General features: G+C 48.4%; 1 protein-coding gene across 1 annotated transcript in view; it reads left to right on the forward strand.

The window, feature by feature from the left end:
* The first annotated feature begins 15,494 nt into the window (after positions 1-15,494).
* thumpd2 (THUMP domain containing 2) overlaps positions 15,495-20,110 on the forward strand; it is a 49,093-nt gene continuing 44,477 nt past the window's right edge. Inside the window, exon 1 of the mRNA XM_055665990.1 lies at positions 15,495-15,662. Coding sequence (XP_055521965.1) covers positions 15,510-15,662 — 153 coding nt within the window. The 5' untranslated portion in view covers positions 15,495-15,509. The remainder of the gene's footprint in view (positions 15,663-20,110) is intronic.

Raw genomic sequence — 20,110 nt, forward strand, 5'->3', positions numbered from 1 at the left:
TACAGAGAGTACAGAGGAGATTTACTAGAATGTTGCCTGGGTTTCAGCAACTAAGTTACAGAGAAAGGTTGAACTAGTTAGGACTTTATTCTTTGGAGCGCAGAAGGTTAAGGGGGGACTTGATAGAGGTCTTTAAAATGATGAGAGGGATAGACAGAGTTGACGTGGATAAGCTTTTCCCACTGAGAGTAGGGAAGATTCAAACAAGGGGACATGACTTGAGAATTAAGGGACAGAGGTTTAAGGGTAACATGAGGAGGAACTTCTTTACTCAGAGAGTGGTGGCTGTGTGGAATGAGCTTCCAGTGAAGGTGATGGAGGCAGGTTCGTTTTTATCATTTAAAAATAAATTGGATAGTTATATGGACGGGAAAGGTATGGAGGGTTATGGTCTGAACACAGGTGTATGGGACTAAGGGAGAATACGTGTTCAGCACGGATTAGAAGGGTCGACATGGCCTGTTTCCGTGCTGTAATTGTTATATGGTTATGTGGGAGGAAACCGGAGCACCCAGAGAAAACCCCACGCAGGCCACGGGGAGAACGTACAAGCTCTGTACAGACAGAGTCCCATAGTCAGGATCAAACCCGGGTGTCTGGCGCTGTAAGACAGCAACTCTACCATTGTGCCTGTAGAAACTATAGTCTTTCCGCTGACTAGATAGCAGCTTTTTACTGTACCTCGGTACGCATGACAATGATGCAAACTAAACTAAATATCTGCCACACCATCCCCCTCAATTTTCTTGGTCATCTCTTCAAAAACTTCCATCAAGTTTGTGATGAATAGGTTTTGGTGAGGGGTGTGGAGTTGAGGCCCAGGTAGATGAGGAATTTCGGGGATAGGGTAAAGGGGAGCAGAGTCTGCAGTGAAGACTTCAGAACTTCATGGAGGCTGTGATGGGGAGCGGCGAAGCTACGATCTCGGCTGAGGCTGGATGTTCAAGATCAGACAAGAGGAAGAGGATAGTGAAAGCACAATTTGGGGTAATAGACACTAGACAGTAGGTGCAGGAGTAGGCCATTCGGCCCTTCGAGCCAGCACCGCCATTCAATGTGATCATGGCTGATCATCCCCAATCAGTACCCCGTTCCTGCCTTCTCCCCTTATCCCCTGACTGCTATCCTTAAGAGCCCTATCTAGCTCTCTCTTGAAAGTATCCAGAGAACCGGCCTCCACCGCCCTCTGAGGCAGAGAATTCCACAGACTCACCACTCTCTGTGAGAAAAAGTGTTTTCTCGTCTCCGTTCTAAATGGCTTACTCCTTATTCTTAAAAGTGACGCCACTGAACCACCATTGAAGGAGGCGAAAGCCCTGGAGGAGAATTAGAATTCACGACCCGTTCAATTGTGTGACCTTTGATGTCTGAAAAAGAAATTAAAAATCCCTTTGTATTGACAGTCTGACTGCAGGAAAGGATGGAGTCAGGCACTTCAGTCAGTGGAATCTAATATTGAATTGGTGGAGAGAGACTGCGAATGAGTCGAGCGCCAAGGAATTTAAGTGCATGATTCACAAAATGTTAACAGGCATGCAAGCAAGAAGTTAAGAAGGCAAAACAACACCCTGCCCTTTATTACAAGCGGGGGTGAAGCACCGTGCCCAGTGTTGGTCCTCTTACTTACTACTGTTTAGTTTATTGTCACGTGTACCGAGGTACATTGAAAAGCTTTTGTTGCGTGCTATACCAGTCAGCGGGAAGACAATACATGTTTACAATCGAGCCGTTCACAGTGTACAGATACATGATAAGGGAATAATGTTTTGTGCAAGGTAAAGCCAGCAAAGTCCAATCAAGGATAGTCCGAGGGTCATCGATGAGGTAGATGATTGAGGGAGATAAATTAAAATGGCGGCGCGGTAATGGCGGCAGCCCCTGCAGTTCGTCTGTCCTTTTTGAAATTTTTGTCCCGTTCAATGTATAGTTTGTATATTGTTTTTAACTGTGTATATGTGGGGGACTTTTAAATCTCATCCCTGCACAGGAGACACAACCTTTTCCCTGTCGGGTCTCCGTTGTCGTTGGGGCCTAGCACCGTGGAGCGGCCTCCAACCGTAACGACCTGGGGGCTCCAGTCGCGGAGTCTGCGGACTCCCCATCGTGGAACTGGCCGGCTTCGGAGCGGGGAGAGCTGTGGTGGCGCGCGGCTGTGACCCGACCCCGGAGCTCGGAGGCTCCAGCTGCAGGCCTGTGGACGGTGACATCGGGAGCTCGCAGGTCCCTGGTGGGAGACCGCTTTTCGGAGCTCCCGCAACGGCAACTTCTTCAGCCCGCTTTGTGCGGTTTTAACGGCCGTGGGACTTGCCATCGCCTGCCGGGGGCTTTAACATTGGGAGAGGATGGAGAGCAGGGGAGAGACAAGACTTTGCCTTCCATCACAGTGAGGAGGAGATTCACTGTGATGGATGTCTGTGTGAATTGAGTTGGTTGTGTGTCTTGTAAAATTGTTTCTTCTTGTTGTATGGCTGCAGAAACCAAAGTTTCTAACGGAAAAATAAATTGAATTGAATTGAAATTGAATAGTTCAGCACTGCTCTCTGGTTGTGGTAGGATAGTTCAGTTGCCTGATAACAGCTGGGAAGAAACTGTCCCTGAATCTGGAGGTGTGTGCGTTTCACACTTCTAAAGGATATACTGGCAATGGAGGCAGTCGAGAGGAAATTCATTAGGTTAATTCTCGGGGTTGGTGGAATGTCCTATTACGAAAGAAATCAATAGACATTAGGCAATAGGTGCAGGAGTAGGCCATTTGGCCCTTCAACCCAGCACCGCCATTGAATGTGATCATGGCTGATCATCCCCAATCAGTACCCCGTTCCTGCCTTCTCCCCATATCCCCTGACTCCGTTATCTTTAAGAGCCCTATCTAGCTCTCTCTTGAAAGTCTCCAGGGAACCGGCCTCCACCACCCTCCGAGGCAGAGAATTCCACAGACTCACAACTTTCTGTGAGAAAAAGTGTTTCCTCGTCTCCGTTCTAAATGGCTCCGTTCTAAATTCTTAAAGTGTGGCCCCTGGTTCTGGACTCCCCCAACATCGGAAACACGTTTCAGATCAACATTTTTAGAGTTTAGAAGAACAAAGGGTGATCTTGTTGAAACTAGAGTCGTCAATTCAAGAGGGTGAGGAGAGACCTGACAGAAAAGTATATAAAATTATGAGAGGCATAGATAGGGGAGACAGTCAGAACCTTTTTCCCGGTGTGGAAATATCAAATACTGGAGGGAATTGTGGGATATGAATTAGTGCAGGAAGATAAGAGTTGTTCTTGGCATCATGTTTGAATGAATAAGGTTATTGGCCAAGTATTCACATACAAGGAATTTGCCTTGGTGCTCCGCCCGCAAGTGACAACATGACATACAGTGACAGTTACGAATGACACATAAAACATAATAAAACATTATTGATTAGATATGTGAATTATATAAAATACCAGAGCAAAAGGAGGCTACAGATTTTTGGTTATCGAGTAGAGCTACTACTTGTGGAAAAAAGCTGTTGTTATGTCTGGCTGTGGCAGCTTTGACAGTCCGGACACTCCAGCTTTGGCACAGACATTGTGGGCCAAAGGGCCAGTTTTGTGCTGTACTGTTCTATACTCTACATGGCTCTTTCTATAATAGAGACAGTGGAAGTGGTTCAGCTGATATGATAGCTCAGGATATGCATTAGATGCTTCTGGATTCCGCTTGGAGATTTCACCAGCAGGACTGCAGGCTGACCCTCCTGTGCAGTATTGATGAAAGACCGCATTGTTAGAGGAAATGCGCCACAGATAAGGTGTCAGTACAAGGCACAGTCTCTTCCTTCGAGTGGGCTAAGAAGATCCTGCCAGTCCATTGTGTGAAAGAGGAGAGTTTCCCCTTAGTGAGCCAAAATGTATTGTTCATTCAATAACACCCTAAGCAGATTATCTGTTGATGATAATTTTGCTACTAATGGCAGCTTGCTGTGTATAAATCAATGAGCATTGCACCAGCAGCCACGCTGTGGAAGTATTTCAATGGCCATAAAGTGCCCTGGAATGTCCTGAAATACTATAGATATCAGTGCAAGTTGGTTTACTTCCAATGTCTGGTTGGGTATTTATCAAAGGGTTTTTAAAATTCAAGGCACATAACACCAACTGTGCCTTCTCGTTCTTCATTCCGTCACAGTCTCATAAATTCCATTTTATTCTGCACAATCTCTAGCATAGCCATAACTTTTATTGCCTTGCTTTTGGCAGGCCAGTCTAATTACCATTGATGTCAACTGAAAGAACTTAAAAAGACCTATCTGTGAAAGTCCACGATTAAACACTGTGTTGATGACCTGCCACCATCTACAGTATTGTGTTATTTTCATTCCTTTTGAAAGAAGTGTTCTATTTCCTTACAAGTGCAAAATTCTTGGTCGTCATTCCGTATCATTTCCTTTTAAGGATATTCATGCACTGTTCTGTGTATCTGCACTGTAAAGGCCATGTCTCATGCCCAGGCATGGAAATCACTATCAAAATATGGAGGGGACCGGAGGGACACAATTTCTTGGCGGCCGTGCGCGCATGCGCACACTCACACACACACACGCGCGAGGCTTCAGGGGCTTAATCCAGCGCTAAATGCAGCTCAACTCTGCCTGTCTCGCCGGGTTAACCTAAAGCCCTGCCTGGACTGACGGGACACCAGCGCTGCTTCACCGCGCTGGCTGTAAACCTGGGCCATATTTCCCGCAAGTCAAGGCAGGGCTGTAGGTTAACCTGGCGGGACAGGCAGAGTTGAGTTGGGTTCAGCGCTGCTTCTCTGCGCTGGTTGTGGGCCTACGAGCACAGCACCCGTCTGACTCCCGACCTCTCTGGCCACCCGTGTGGGGGGGGGGGGGGGGGGTTGGGATCGATCCCTGGCTGATGATGACAGCACAGGTCTGTGCCGAGAGTGTTTTGGCACATCTCCCTCCTCCAATCACCGCACTCTATCGCCCCCCCCCCCCCCCCCCCCCCCCCACTCCACTCCTCCCTCTTCCAATGATCGCGCTGAGTCATCATGTCCCGCCCCATTGCCTGCTGACCGACGGAGGAGGAACATGTTTCCAGCTTCAGGTTTCTGGGAGTCAACATCTCCGATGACCTCTCTTGGACCCACAATACCTCAACTCTGGTCAAGAAGGCTCACCAGCGTCTCTTCTTCCTGAGGAGACTGAAGAAGGTTCATCTGTCTCCTCAGATCCTGGTGAACTTCTACCGCTGCACCATCGAGAGCATCCTTGCCAACTGTATCACAGTATGGTATGGCAACTGCTCTGTCTCCGACCGGAAAGCACTGCAGAGGGTGGTGAAAACTGCCCAACGCATCACCGGTTCCTCACTCCCCTCCATTGAGTCTGTCCAGAGCAAGCGTTGTCTGCGAAGGGCGCTCAGCATTGTCAAGGACTGCTCTCATCCCAGCCTCAGATTGTTTACCCTCCTCCCATCCGGGAGACGCTACAGGTCTCTCCGTTGCCGGACCAGCAGGTTCAGGAACAGCTTCTTCCCTGCGGCTGTTACACTACTTAACTCTGCACCTTGGTGATTGCCAGTCAGCCCGGACACTCCTTCCCCCAGAAAAATTGCACCACTGCTAGTGTATGGACATAAATATATTTACTGCTCCATTTTTACTGCTCTTCATTATTGCATTTTGTGTCTCTGTCTTACACAATGGGTGAGATTGAATCTAACTGAATCTTTGTCGATGTCTCACCCCCACGCAGCTGATTTACACGGGTGTTACATCCGGATGACAAAAATAAAGAGTCCCCCACCCCCCCCCCCCCCCCCCACCTCTGGCATTTCCACCCCTGCCCATGCCGATATCAGTCATGCTTTCACCACAAAACCTTATCCAAATAATTTACTGGTTACAAGAATGCTTCCAGGAATGAGTGGGTTAGCATCTGATGAGCGTTTGACAGCACTGGGCCTGTACTCTGCTGGAGATTAGGAGGTTGACAGAATGGAGCAGCTGGGCTTGTACACGCTAGAGTTTAGGATGAGAGGGGATCTCATTGAAACATATAAGATTATTAAGGGCTTGGACACGCTAGAGGCAAGAAACATGTTCCCGATGTTGGGGGAGTCCAGAACCAGGGGCCCCAGTTTAAGAATAAGGGGTAAGCCATTTAGAAGGGAGACGAGGAAACACTTTTTTTCCACAGAGAGTTGTGAGTCTGTGGAATTCTCTGCCTCAGAGGGCGGTGGAGGCCGGTTCTCTGTACACATTCAAGAGAGAGCTAGATAGGACTTGAAGATAACAGAGTCAGGGGATATGGGGAGAAAGCAGGAATGGGGTACTGATTGGGGATGATCAGTCCTCCATTGAATGGTGGTGCTGGCTCGAAGGGACAAATGGCCTACTCCTGCACCTATTGTCTATTGTCTAATGTTGAGGGGGGACCTCATTGAAACTTACAGAATAATAAACGGTATAGATAGATGGATGTGGAAAGGATGTTTCCACTGGTGGGAGAGTCAAGAATCAGAGGCCACAGCCTCAGAATTGAAGGGCACTCTTTTAGAAAGGAGGTGAGGAGGAACCTCTTTAGTCAGAGGGTGGTGAATCTGTGGAACTCGTTGCCACAAAAGGCTGTGGAGGCCAAGTCAGTGGATATTTTTAAGGCAGAGATAGACAAATTCCTGATTAGAATGGGTGTCAGGGGGTTATGGGATGAAGGCAGGAGAATGGGGTTAGGAGGCAGAGATCAGCCATGATTGAATGGCGGAGTAGACTCGATGGGACGAATGGCCCAATTCTACTGCTATAACTTGTAAGAACTTGTACTGGTCTCAAATTCAACATTATTGCAAAATCTTCCTATACCTCCTGCCTCGACTCTGTCCATGGACCCCCCGACAGTCCTTTCAGTCAGGCAGAGGTTCACTTGCACCTCCTCCAGCCTCATCTACAGTATCCATAGTTCTAGGATTGGACTGCTATATGTCTGTGAAAGTCCTAGCGCACACTGGGCGATCGTTTCGCTGACACCTTAACTTCAAGTAACCCTTGCGCCCCCTCTCTCTTCGTTCCTCCCTCACCCTAGTCATCGTACTAGTTTCAGAATCACACTTTATTCACCAAGTATGTTTTGCAACAAACGGGGAATTTAATTGGCCAGGTCAGTCATACAATTAAAAGTAACAGATCGCTCAAAAACACATTTTAACATGAACACCCACCATAGTGACTCCTACACTTTCCTCACTGTGATGAAAGGCGAAATAAAGTTCAAGTTTCTTCCCTTAGTTCTTCCTCGGTCTGGGGCCTCGAGCCCCCGTTGACGGGACGATCTTGACTCCCGTAGCCGGCGGCGTTTTGGCCCTCCACGTCGAGGCGATCAGCTCCTGCATCGGGGGGGACGTCAGCTCCCCCGCGCCGGGCGATCGAAACTCGCGTCAGGGCTGGTCGAACCTTCCGCGACGTTGGTGCTTCCCGACTCGGTGTTGGTGCTCTCCCGAGCTGTGAGCTTGATGGTAAAGTCCGGGGTGGCCGCGGTGGGAGCGATCCCAGGCAAGGGATCAACTCTGATGTTAAGTCCGCGCCCCGCGATAGGGCTCAAAGTCAGTCCGAGGAGGCTTCCAGCTCCATCGATGGTAGGCCGCAGAGTGGCCGGAGAATGTAATCCAAAAATTAATCACATCTCCGACAAGGTAAGAACTTGAAAAAAAAGATTCCCCCGATCCCCTCCCCCTCTCCCCACATAAGACAAACCGAGGAACTTTGAAACAAACTTTTAACAAACACTAAAAATAACAAAAAGGATGAAAAAAACGAACAGACTGCCGGCGGAGCTGCCATCGTACAGCGTCCCCTGGTGGTTTGTCATCCTATTAGGTTTAACCGTCTGTATAACTCATTATCACCTTCCCCACAGCTGACAATGGACAATTGTGGGCTCTACCTTTCCAGATCATGGTCCCTTTTTGCATGTAGCCCATGCCTCCAACTTTGGTATCATTTGCGAAATGTTGGAATTTTCAAAACAGTGTTCCCAGTTTTGACCAAAAGGTGAACACTGCCCAGTCCATCACAGGTACTGACCTCCCCACAATCGAAGGGATCTACAGGAGGCACTGCCTCAAAAAGGCAGCCAGCATCATCAGAGACCCACACAACCCTGGCCACGCTCTCACCTCCCTGCTACCATCGGGAAGAAGGTACAGGAGCCTGAAAACCGTGACCTCCAGGTTCAAGAACAGCTTCTTCCCTACAATCGACAGGCTATTAAACACTGCCATCAAACAAGCTCTGAACTACATAGACTTGAAGCAATGTTTTTGGCTTTACACTACTATTGTTTGTTTTGCTATATATAAAAAATAAAAGTAACAATAAATATATACCAGACTAAGTGGGACCCGTTGGGTCCCATTTTCACACTGGGGGGTTGATCCCCCAATGCAATATTCCACCTCTCCACCAATTCCAATATTGGTGGCCAGTGGGGGAGGGCTTTCTGGAGCACTAGTATGCATGTTGTGGGCCGAAAGGACTGGATTCCAGAGGGCTAGTATGGACATTGTGGGTCGAATAGATTCTTGGGCTGGCAGCTCAGAAACTCAGATATTCTGCCCAAAACAGGTGAGAGGGTCTGTGAGAGAGAAGGGGGAGAGGGTGGAAAATCAATTTTAGTAATTTTTCATCTTTTTCTGCAGATCACAGTAATGGAGGAAAGTCTATCCTGGCCTGTATCTCACAGGGAGCCAATGAAGGGAGGGAGAAAAATACTGGGGCGAGGTTTAATACTTGCAGGGGGAATACTTACCGATGGGCCGAAGGGACTCCTCTTGGGCTAGTACAAGCCTGATGGCCCGAAGGGGCTCTTTAAAAAAAATCAGTGAAATCTCTGTGAAAGGCAATTTTTCTGGACTTTTCCTGGCCTGCACGGCCCTTTTGGGCCAAACTGCTCCCCCTGGGCTAATACAGGCATTTTAGGCAAAAGGGACTGGTTTCTCGGCTAATAGGGGGCCTTGTGGGCCGAAATTAGTGGTTTCAGGCACACCAAACAACTCATTTCATTTCATTTCCAATTTCAAGCACAGGGCAGGCAAAACGACATTTCCATTTCCACTTCCATTGCAGTTTCCAGCATAGGCCAGGCCAAACAGCTCGTTGCATTTTCATTTGTACTTCCGGTGGCGCTGGTGCCAGCAGCCTCCACCTACAGCCCAGTATCTTTTTGTTTATTTAGTTATGTAAAAGTGTGTTTTTTTGTTTATTTAGTTATGAAAAACTGTGTTTTTTTTGTGTTTTTTTGGTGTTTTTATGTGGGGGAAGAGGGCAGGGCAGGCAAAACAACTCATTTCATTTCCATTTCAGTTTCAAGCATAGGCCAGGCCAAACAGCTCATTGCATTTTCATTTTATTTCCATTTCCATTGCGGTTTCTAGCCCAGGGCAGGCCAAACAGCTCATTGCATTTCATTTCCATTCCAGTTTCAAGCATAGGACAGGCCAGACAGCTCATTGCATTTTCATTTCATTTCCAATGCAGTTTCAAGCACAGGGCAGGCCAAACAGCTCATTGCATTTTCATTTCATTTCCATTTTCATTGCCGTTTCAAACACAGGGCAGGCCATACAGCTTATTGCATTTTCATTACATTTCCATTTCCATTGCAGTTTCAAGCACAGGGCAGGCCAAATAGCTCATTGAATTGTCATTTCATTTCCATTTCCATTGCAGTTTCAAGCACAGGGCAGGCCAAACAGCTCATTGCATTTTAATTTCATTTCCATTGCAGTTTCAAGCACAGAGCAGGCCAAACAGCTCATTGCATTTTCATTTCCATTGCAGTTTCAAGCACAGGGCAGGCCAAACAACTCATTGAATTTTCATTTCATTTCCCATTGCAGTTTCAAGCACAGGGAAGGCCAAACAACTCATTTAATTTTCATTAAGGGTTAACAAATCTTTTATTGCAAGTACAATGCAGACTCACAGTTCAGTTGATTCACAGCTTAGAGGATCACAGTTGTGGCCTCTCCCTCGCGATCTTCCAGAGTGACTGACTCACGTCCAGGCATCCAGGGTTTTATAGTCCTGCCACGCACCCCATCGGAAGGGGCGTAAGCTTCATCATGGAGATAGAAAGGTGAAAGGACCAATCTGCTGATCTCAAGATTTTTTAAACACTCATAATTCATTTATTTTTCATCGATCGGAAAATCCTCTGGGCTGGCTCAGCGGAGGACTGTGAGTAAGATGGCCAAAAATCATAGCAATATAGGGTAGTGTTTTTTTTCTAAAATCAATTTACAGCACAGACAGGAAGTGGTCAAGATGAGACTTTTAATTATATTGATAGATACTGAATATTTTTTGCTATTTATTATGTTGTTTACAGAGTACTAAGTTTACATATCTGTTGTGCTGCTGCAAGTAAGAATTTCATTGTCCTGCTCCGGCACATATGACAATAAAATATTCCCGGTTTGAACCGTGGGGGAACATTACAGTTCACTATCTTCAGTCTGAAACACAACCATTTAGTCTGCTCTGTCTTTAGCAATTATCTTCTTCTTACTGCCACTGGCTGCATCTGTCCAAGGGGTTCAATTCAGCTAATTTTTCCTTGCTAAATGTCTTTTGAAAATCCATACGGATGACATTTACTGCATTCTCTTCAGTAATCGCTTTTGCTGACACCATCAAACAAAATCACACAGGTTAACTGAACGTGATTTGCGTTTATTAGTGCAATCTTCTGCAAGTCTGTACTCATTTCCACCTCCACTGGAGTTGCATCTATCATCTCCACCCACCGATTCCAATGGGCCTACCAGGTGAGGCAGAGATTCACGTGCACCTCCTCTAACCTCATCTACTGCATTCAGTGATCCCGATGTGGCCTCCTGTTCATCGATGTGACCGAGCGTGGACTCGGCAACCATTTCACCGAACACTTGCACACGGTCCTCCAAGGCCTGCCGGTAGCTAAACATTTTAACCCTTCGCATCCCTATACCAATCTTTCTGTCCTGGGCCTCCTCCATTGCCAGAGTGGAGTAACAAACTGGAGTAATAGCATCTCATCGGTAGACAAAAATGCTGGAGAAACTCAGCGGGTGAGGCAGCATCTATGGAGCAAAGGAATAGGTGACATTTCGGGTCGAGGCCCTTCTTCAGATTTGGGGTTGGGGGGGGGGGGGGGGGGGGAAGAGGGAGGAGAGAGGAAGAGGCAGAGACAGTGGGCTGTGGGGGCGGGGAAGGAGGGAGAAAGCAAGGACTACCTGAAATTGTAGAAGTCAATGTTCATACCGCTGGGGTGTAAACATCTCATATTCTGTTTGGGTAGCACCCCCCCCACCCTTCCAACTCTAGTGTGCACATAATTCCCCCATTATTCCACCCTCTTCACCCACCTGTTCCCTTCACCCACATATTCCCTTCCACCCATATCCCTCCCTCCGGCTTTACATTTCACTCCTCCTCTTCTCTCCGCATCTGACTCCCTTTTGGCTCCTATTCACCTCCAGCCTTTGTCACTTACTCCATCCATCTGCCACTCACCCCCCTCACCTATCCACTCACCAGGCTCTGACCAGGCTCCCCCCCCCCCCCCAATCATTCCCAGCTTTCTCACCCCCTACGCTATCGGTCTGAAGGGTCCTAACGCAAAATTGGGACCTGATCATTCCCTCCACAGATGTTGCCTGACCCGCTGAGTTCCTCCGGTACTGTGTTTTACTCAAGCAATCTGGGGTTTGTGGATCTGTCCTTTTCATTAATGCCGTAATATTAGCACGTTCCCCAACTTTAGCATTTCCTCTACAAATAAGTGTCGGACGTTTATGGGAATCCATTCTGTAATGACCACTGCCCTTTCCTGTGACGATCTAATGTATCTGCACAAGGTGACAGGACAATGTTTAAGATTTCCTTTAAATGCAGCCAGTCTTTCTAGTGTCTTTGCTTTATCAATTTTCTACTACCCTACAGCACCAGAGACCCTGGTTCAATCCTGACCGGGTGCTGTCTGTATGGAATTTGCACGTTTTCCCTGTGACTCGTGTGGGTTTTCTCCGGGTGCTCTGGTTTCCTCCCACTTCCCAATGATGTGCAGGTTTGAAGGTTAATTGGTTCAGCAAATTGTCCCTAGTGTATAGGGAGTGGATGAGAAAGTTTCAGTTTAGTTTATTGTCACGTGTACCGAGGTACAGCGAAAAGCTTTTTGTTGCGTGCTAGCAAGTCAGCAGAAAGACAATGCATGATTACAATCGATCAATTTACAATGTAGAAATACATGATAAGGGAATAATGTTTAGTGCAAGATAAAGCCAGCAAGGTCTGATCAAAGATAGTCTGACGGTCATCAAAAAGGTTGATAGTGGTTCAGCATTGCTTTCTGGTTGTGGTAGGATGATTCACTTGCCTGATAACAGTTGGAAAGAAACTGCCCCTGGATCTGGAGTTGTGGATTTTCATACTTCTGTACCTTTCGCCTGACGGGAGAGGGGGTGACCAGTGTGCAACCCGTCCTTGATTATGCTGCTGGCCTTGCCGAGGCAACAAGAGGTATAAACGGAGTCAATAGAAGGGAGGTTGGTTTGAGTGATGGTCTGGGCTGCGTCCACAATACACTGCAAATTCTTGCAGTCTTTGATGGAGCTGTTCCCAAACCGAGCTGTGATGGTTTGCCTGGTAAAATGCTTTTTATGGTGCATCTGTAGAAGTTGGTTAGAATTTTAGGGGACATGCCGAACTTCCTAAGCCTTCTAAGGAAGTAGAGGCGTTGGTGTGCTTTCTTGGTCGTTGCTTCAATACGGGTGGTCCAGGAAAAGTTGTTGGCGATAGGAATTTGAATTTTTCAACCATCTCTACTTCGGCATTGTCAATGCAAACTGGGGTATGTGTACCGCTTCACTTCCTGAAGTCCATCACTATCTCCTTTGTCTCGCTGACATTGAGAGAAAGGTTGTTGTCTCGACACCAGGACACGAGGTTCTCAATCTCCTCCCTGTACTCCGTCTCATCATCATTTGATATCCGGCCCACAATAGTGGGATAAAAGAACTAGTGTGAATGGGTAATCGGTGGTTCAATGCTGTGTCTTTAAACAATATCCCATCCCACTGAAATTCTGAGCATTTTCTTCCTTGATAAATATCAATATGAAGTCCTATTCATTCTATCCTTCTCTGTACATAGATCACCTGTACATAGATCTATCTCCCTAGTGTTAACTCCCCTTCCCATTCCCACACTTACCTGGGTCTCCTCCATTGCCAGAGTGAGGCCACACACAAATTGGAGGAACAGCACCTCATATTTTGCTTGAGCAGCTTACAACCCGTCGGCATGAACAGTGAATTCTCCAATTTTCCGTATCTTACCCTCTCCCTTTATCCTCTTCCTCCTCCCGAGATAAATCACCATCTATCCATGTTCTCCACAGATGCTGCCTGACCCGCTAAGTTACTCCAGCACTCTGTGAAACGTCACCTATCCATGTTCTCCACAGATGCTGCCTGACCCGCTGAGTTACTCCAGCACTTTGTGAAACGTCACCTATCCATGTTCTCCACAGATGCTGCCTGACCCGCTGAGTTACTCCAGCACTCTGTGAAACGTCACCTATCCATGTTCTCCACAGATGCTGCCTGACCCACTGAGTTACTCCAGCACTCTGTGAAACGTCACCTATCCGTGTTCTCCACAGATGCTGCCTGATCTGCCGAGTTACTGCAGCACTCTGTGAAACGTCACCTATCCATGTTCCCCACAGATACTGCCTGACCCGCTGAGAGTTACTCCAGCACTTTGTGAAACGTCACCTATCCACGTTCTCCACATATACTGCCTGACCTGCTGAGTTGCTCCAGCACTTTGTGAACCGTCACCTATCCATGTTCTCCACAGATACTGCCTGACCCGCTGAGTTACTCCAGCACTCTGTGAAACGTCCCCTATCCATGTTCTCCACAGATGCTGCCTGACCCGCTGAGTTACTCCAGCACCTTATTACATCCCTGATCATAATCTGTCATATCAATAAGATGACGGGTGTCAAGTCAAATTGAATTCACAAGCTCATGTGGAATTAGACCATTCGGCCCATCAAGTCTACTCCGCCATTCAATCATGGCTGATCCATCTCTCCCTCTCAACCCCATTCTCCTGCCTTCTCCCCAATAACCCCTGACACCTGCACCAATCAAGAATCTATCTATATCCACCTTAAAAATATGTAGTGATGGCCTCCACCACCACTGCGGCAGAGAATTCAACCCTCTGACTAAAGAAATTCCTCGTCATCTCCTCTCTAAAGGGTTGTCCTTTTATTCTGAGGCTGTTCCCTCTTGTCCTAGACCGTTCTATTTTTCTCCAAACTAAACTAACCATCCACTCTATCCAGGCCTTTCACTCTATTCATTATCCGATACACAAGTATTCCTCCTCGTCCTCCCCCTTCTCTTCTCCTCCCCACCCTCACCCCGATCTCTCCTCCTCCTACACCCTCCACAGTTACATCACCTGGTGTAAACTCCACCATCCCCACTCCACAATCTTGCCCTCCTCCTTGTCCTTCACCCTCATCCACTCCCTTCCTTCCTCTCTCCCTCTTCTCCTCGCCCCTTCTCCCTCCTCTTCCCTCTTCCCCCCCTTTCAACTCCCCAGTGTTGTCATCCTCCCCTGATATAAATCCCTCCTCTTCCTCCTCCTCCACTCCTCTGCCTCCCTCTCCTCTCATCCTCCTCTTCCTTCTCCTCCTCCCTCTCCTCGTCTTGCTCCTCCTCTTCCCCCTCCTCCTCTTCCTTCTCCTCCTCTTCCTTCTCCTCCTCCTCTTCCTTCTCCTCCTCCATTCCTTCTCCTCCTCCTCCTTTTCCTTCTCCTCTCTCCTCTTCCTCTCCTCTTCTCCTCTCTCCTCTTCCTCTCCTCCTCCTCTTCTCTTCCTCTCCTCTCCTTCCTCTCCTCCTCCTCCTCTCTCCACCTCCTCCTCCTCTTCCTTCTCCTTTTTCCTCCTCCTCCTTCCTCCTCCTTCTCCTCCTCCCTCTTCCTCTCCTCCTCCCTCCTCCTCCTCCTCCTCTCTTCCTTCTCCTCCTCCTCTCTTCCTTCTTCTCCTCCTCTCTTCCTTCTTTTCTTTTCTTTTTATTTTTATTTTTCTTCTCCTTCTCCTTCTCCTCCCTCTCCCTCTCCTCCTCCTCCTCCTCTCCCTCAGGGCCGCGCGCTGGCGGTAGTTGAATTTCAAACCCTCAGCCCGCGCGCCACCGCCGCCCAGTTTCCCCGGCCCCGCCCAGTCTCCCCGGCAACGGCCCCGCTCCGCCCGTCACCCCGGCAACGGCCCCGTCACCCCGGCAACGGCCCCGCTCCACCCGCTCACCCCGGCAACGAGCCCGCTCCGCCCGGTCACCCCGGCAACGGCCCCGCCCAGTCACCCCGGCAACGGCCCCGGTCTCCCCGACAACGGCCCCGCCCAGTCACCCCGGCAACGGCCCCGCTCCACCCGGTCACCCCGGCAACGGCCCCGCTCCGCCCGCTCACCCCGGCCATGCATCGCCCAGAGGACAGGCCCCGGGCCCCGTCACCACCCGCCGCCGCCTCCCCGGACCCCGCGCTCGCCGCCCGCTACTTCTGCACGGCCAGCCGCGGCCTGGAGCGCTTCCTGGCCCGGGAGGTGCGCGCCAGGCTGCCCGCCCGCCAGGTGAGAGAGGCCGCGCCGCTCGTTCCCGCCCGCTCCAGGCCGCGGGGCCGCGCATTCGCCCCATCGCATCCTCGTCTGTGACCGCGCCCCGTCTCGTCCCTTCCCTCAAAAGTCCATTTTCACTACACCAATGGGTGTATGTGATAATAAATGTCCTTTATATTCTTTGTTTGTATCAGTGATAGGGGCAGAATGAGGCCATTCGGCCCATCAAGTCTACTCCCCCATTCAATCATGGCTGCTCTATTGAACACTAAATTCCTTCCATTTGGCCTATAAATTGATGTAAATTAGATTTAAAAATCATGTTTTATTGTGAATTATTTATGAATATTATTTGGACACTTGGGCTATTTAAAAATGTTAATCATTTATTAAGAAATGGATAGATGTTTAGATCTAGTAATTGAAGTTTGAAATTAGCTACACTTGGGTAACTAACTAATTATATGCTTTAATTTCAGGTCATCCAAGTAAGATTATTTTATATTTGTTTCAGAATGGTTCAATCTACGATAACTGAAAATTTCATTCAGTTTTCTTAATTTTTAAGAAGGTTATGGGCTTTTGACTGTCCACGATCACAGCTTTTTTGTTCTGTCCATAAAAAATCAATAGGGAACAAGATGCTAATTTCCGAGTATGAAAATGGCCATAACTTTTTTAATATTTGAGATATGAAAGTGAATTAAGTATCAAATTAAACTTATTTTTATGCTTTATCTGATGGGATAAATTACAGACTTGATTTTTTAAATCTCAAAATTTTGTAACATTTCTACTATATAATAATAATAATAATACATTTTATTTATGGGCGCCTTTCAAGAGTCTCAAGGACAACTTACAAAAATTTAGCAGGTAGAGGAAAAACATGTAAGAGGAATGAAATAAATAGTAGAGACATGACTAGTGCACAAAGTAAAGACAGAATACAATTCAAAATATCTCTCCCTCCCTCCCCTCCCTCTATCTCTCCCTCCCATTCTCCTCCCTTCGCCCCATAACCCCTCCACTCGCACTAATCAAGAATCTATCTATCTCTGCCTTACCCGGCAATTTCCCTAACTTCCATGACCACTGATGGACCCCTACCCCCCACACCACCCCTATTTAGCCAAACCTGCACTATATCCATAAAGTAGAGACAATGACAATTCAAGACCCTCCCTCCCTCCCCTCCCTCTATCTCTCCCTCCCATTCTCCTCCCATTCTCCTCCCTTCGCCCCATAACCCCTGACACTCGCACTAATCAAGAATCTATCTATCTCTGCCTTAAAAATATCCATAACTTCCACTGACCCTCATCCCATTAACCCCCTATTTAGCCTCCTGCACTCTAAGGAATAGAGTTAGACAATAGGTGCAGGAGTGGGCCATTCGGCCCTTCGAACCGCCATTCAATGTGATCATGGCTGATCATCCCCAATCAGTACCCCGTTCCTGCCTTCTCCCCATATCCCCTGACTCCGCTATCTAGCTCTCTCTTGAAAGCATCCAGAGAACTGGCCTCCACCGCTCTGAGGCAGAAAATTCCACAGATTGTGAAAAAAAGTGTTTTCTCGTCTCCGTTCTAAATGGCTTATTCCTTATTCTTAAACTGTGGCCCCTGGTTCTGGACTCCCCCAACATCGGGAACATGTTTCCTGCCTCTAGCGTGTCCAAACCCTTAACAATCTTATATGTTTCCAATCTTACAGTTGGAGCCTGCTCAACCACTCCCTTTAGCTCTAGTTCTGGCACAGCCTCTAAAGGGCCTGTCCCACTTGGGCGTCATGTACGCGACATCATTTACGCAACATCATTTACGTGTCACGACGCATGACGCACGCATTACGCTAAAATCCTCGCGCACCACCTGCGTGACGCACAAATGACGCCCAAGTGGGACAGGCCCTTAAGTCTGCACTCTCCAGCTTAATCCATCCTTTCCACAGCAGGGTGATTAAATCTGAAGTGAACACAGTCCACCAGATATAATGTGTAGGAAGGAACTGCAGATGCTGGTTTAAACTGAAGATAGACACACCAAATGCTGGAGTAACTCAGCGGGACAGGCAACGTCTCTGGAGAGAAGGCATGAGTGATGGGTGGGGGGGGTGGGGGGGGGGGGGGGGGGGGGGCGGCCTGCAGCGTCACAAACACAATAACCACCCCCCAAACACTAACCAACACCCACACACATACACACTTACCACCCCCCTTGATATTATATTAATATTATTAATTCACTCCTTTTACCCCATCCCCTCCCTATCCACTCATGCATAGCCCCCAACTCGCAGGCGCATCTAGAGAGGGAGGAGGGGTAGAGAGAGAGGGCGGAGACAGAGACAGGCAGAGAGAGTGGCAAAGACAGAGAGAGGGGCAGAGACAGAGACAGGCAGAGAGAGAGAGAGGGGAAGAGACAGAGAGAGTGGGGGAGAGAGGTTGGAGAAAGATGGGGCGGGTGGTGAGAGAGGTATTCTAAAAATTGGTAACAGAGCATATTGTGGGTGGGATGCAAATTTGCCTTTAATCAGATAAAGTTGCAATTTAAGACAAATACTACCACTGATTTTCCAGTCATCACATGGTGAAATCCATTTCCATTAGAAGTGAAGAATGCTTATAACTCAATAAATAAGTAATTTGTAAGTGTGAAGTAATTTAGAAGTGACTGGTTTATAGAGAAAGTTGATTTGAAGTCCTTCATAAGAATGTAGTAGTTAAGAGTCAATAGTATTTTATGGTCATATGTCTCGGATAGAATAATGAAAGTTACTTGCAGCAGCAGAATATGTAAACATAGTACCCTGTAAACAACATAATAAATGAGAACAAAAAGTTCAGTGTGTGAATCCATATGAAAACATTCATATATATATACATCGTATGTACTTGGTATTACTCTCTAGAATTTAGGAGATTGAGAGGGGATCTTATAGAAACTTACAAAATTCTTAAGGGGTTGGACAGGCTAGATGCAGGAAGATTGTTCCCGATGTTAGGGAAGTCCAGGACAAGGGGTCACAGCTTAAGGATGAAGGGGAATTCCTTTAAAACCGAGATGAGAAGAACTTTTTTCACACAGAGAGTGCTGAATCTCTGGAACTCTCTGCCACAGAGGGTAGTTGAGGCCAGTTCATTGGCTATATTTAAGAGGGAGTTAGATGTGGCCCTTGTGGCTCAGGGGATCAGGGGGTATGGAGAGAAGGCAGGTACGGGATACTGAGTTGGATGATCAGCCGTGATCATATTGAATGGCAGTGCAGGCTCGAAGGGCCGAATGGCCTACTCCTGCACCTAATTTCTATGTTTCTATGTTTCTATTACATAGTACAGGTGCACAACCTTTTATCCGAAGTTCCAAATAACGAAAACCTCCAAATAGCAACATTTTTTCAGTCCTTGAAGAAAGGTCCTTGAAAACGTTCACCGAGGGCGGCCCGCAGAGGTGACAGCGGAACCTCCGGTCGGTCCTCGAAGAAAGGGGAACTAAATCCCCATTCATAAAAGAGAAGGTGAGGGTATATTGCGCGGGAGAGTTAATAATTGACAATCTGCTGCTGTCTGCCCGCTGAGTTAAAAAGTTCCCACGGTAGACTCACGATACACAGTGTATCGTGAGTGTTGCATGAGAACTTTTTAACTCAGCGGGCAGGCAGCAGCAAATTGTCGCTCCCTTAAGTTTCACCCCACCTACACCCCTCTGCTTCCCGGCCATGTGTGTGACCCCTTCCCTCCCCTCTCCAGCTCCCCGCCCATTGCACCGGCGCGGGGGTTTTGCACTGTCTTCACGTCGGAGCCAGTGCCAGTCACCGGAGACGTCAGGACCAACGGGACACCGACCCCCAGGCCCACTACAAGCACGGAGATCCCAGAGACCCACAGCCAGCAGCAGCCCAGCCCCGTTCCAATTCCAGAGGGACCGAAGCTGATGGTGTGCAAGGTGCGTCTTGGTCTTGAGGTTGCGGATGAGGGGGCGCAGCTCCGGCTGTGACGTCTCCGGCCACCCCCTGTACAGGAGCTGAGACTGGGAACTGTGGAGTTGTTTGCAGTTGCAGAGGGTGGGGGCAAGGGCGGTACAGTTCCCAGTCTCAGCTCCAGTCCAGAGGGGTGACCGGAGACATCAGGACCAACGGGACACCGACTGCAAGCATGGAGATCCCAGAGACTCACAGCCAGCAGCAACTCTAGCCCAGCCCCGCTCCAACTCCAGAGGAACCCGGGTTGCGGATGAGGGGGCGCAGCTCGGGCTGTGGGCGAACTGCCACTTGTCGCTGTAGCGGCCCAATGGGGAGCGGATTCCTGTTGGTCCTGACGTCTCCGGCCGTCCCCCTGGACAGGAGCCGAGAGACGTCAGGACCACCAGAAGCCGCTCCCCGATGCGCCGCTACAGCGACAAGTGGCAGTTCGCCCACAGCCCGAGCTGCGCCCCCTCATTGGGACACCGACCCCCAGGCCC

The sequence above is a fragment of the Leucoraja erinacea genome, unplaced genomic scaffold (genome assembly GCF_028641065.1).
Source record: "Leucoraja erinacea ecotype New England unplaced genomic scaffold, Leri_hhj_1 Leri_167S, whole genome shotgun sequence".
Taxonomy (NCBI): domain Eukaryota; kingdom Metazoa; phylum Chordata; class Chondrichthyes; order Rajiformes; family Rajidae; genus Leucoraja; species Leucoraja erinaceus.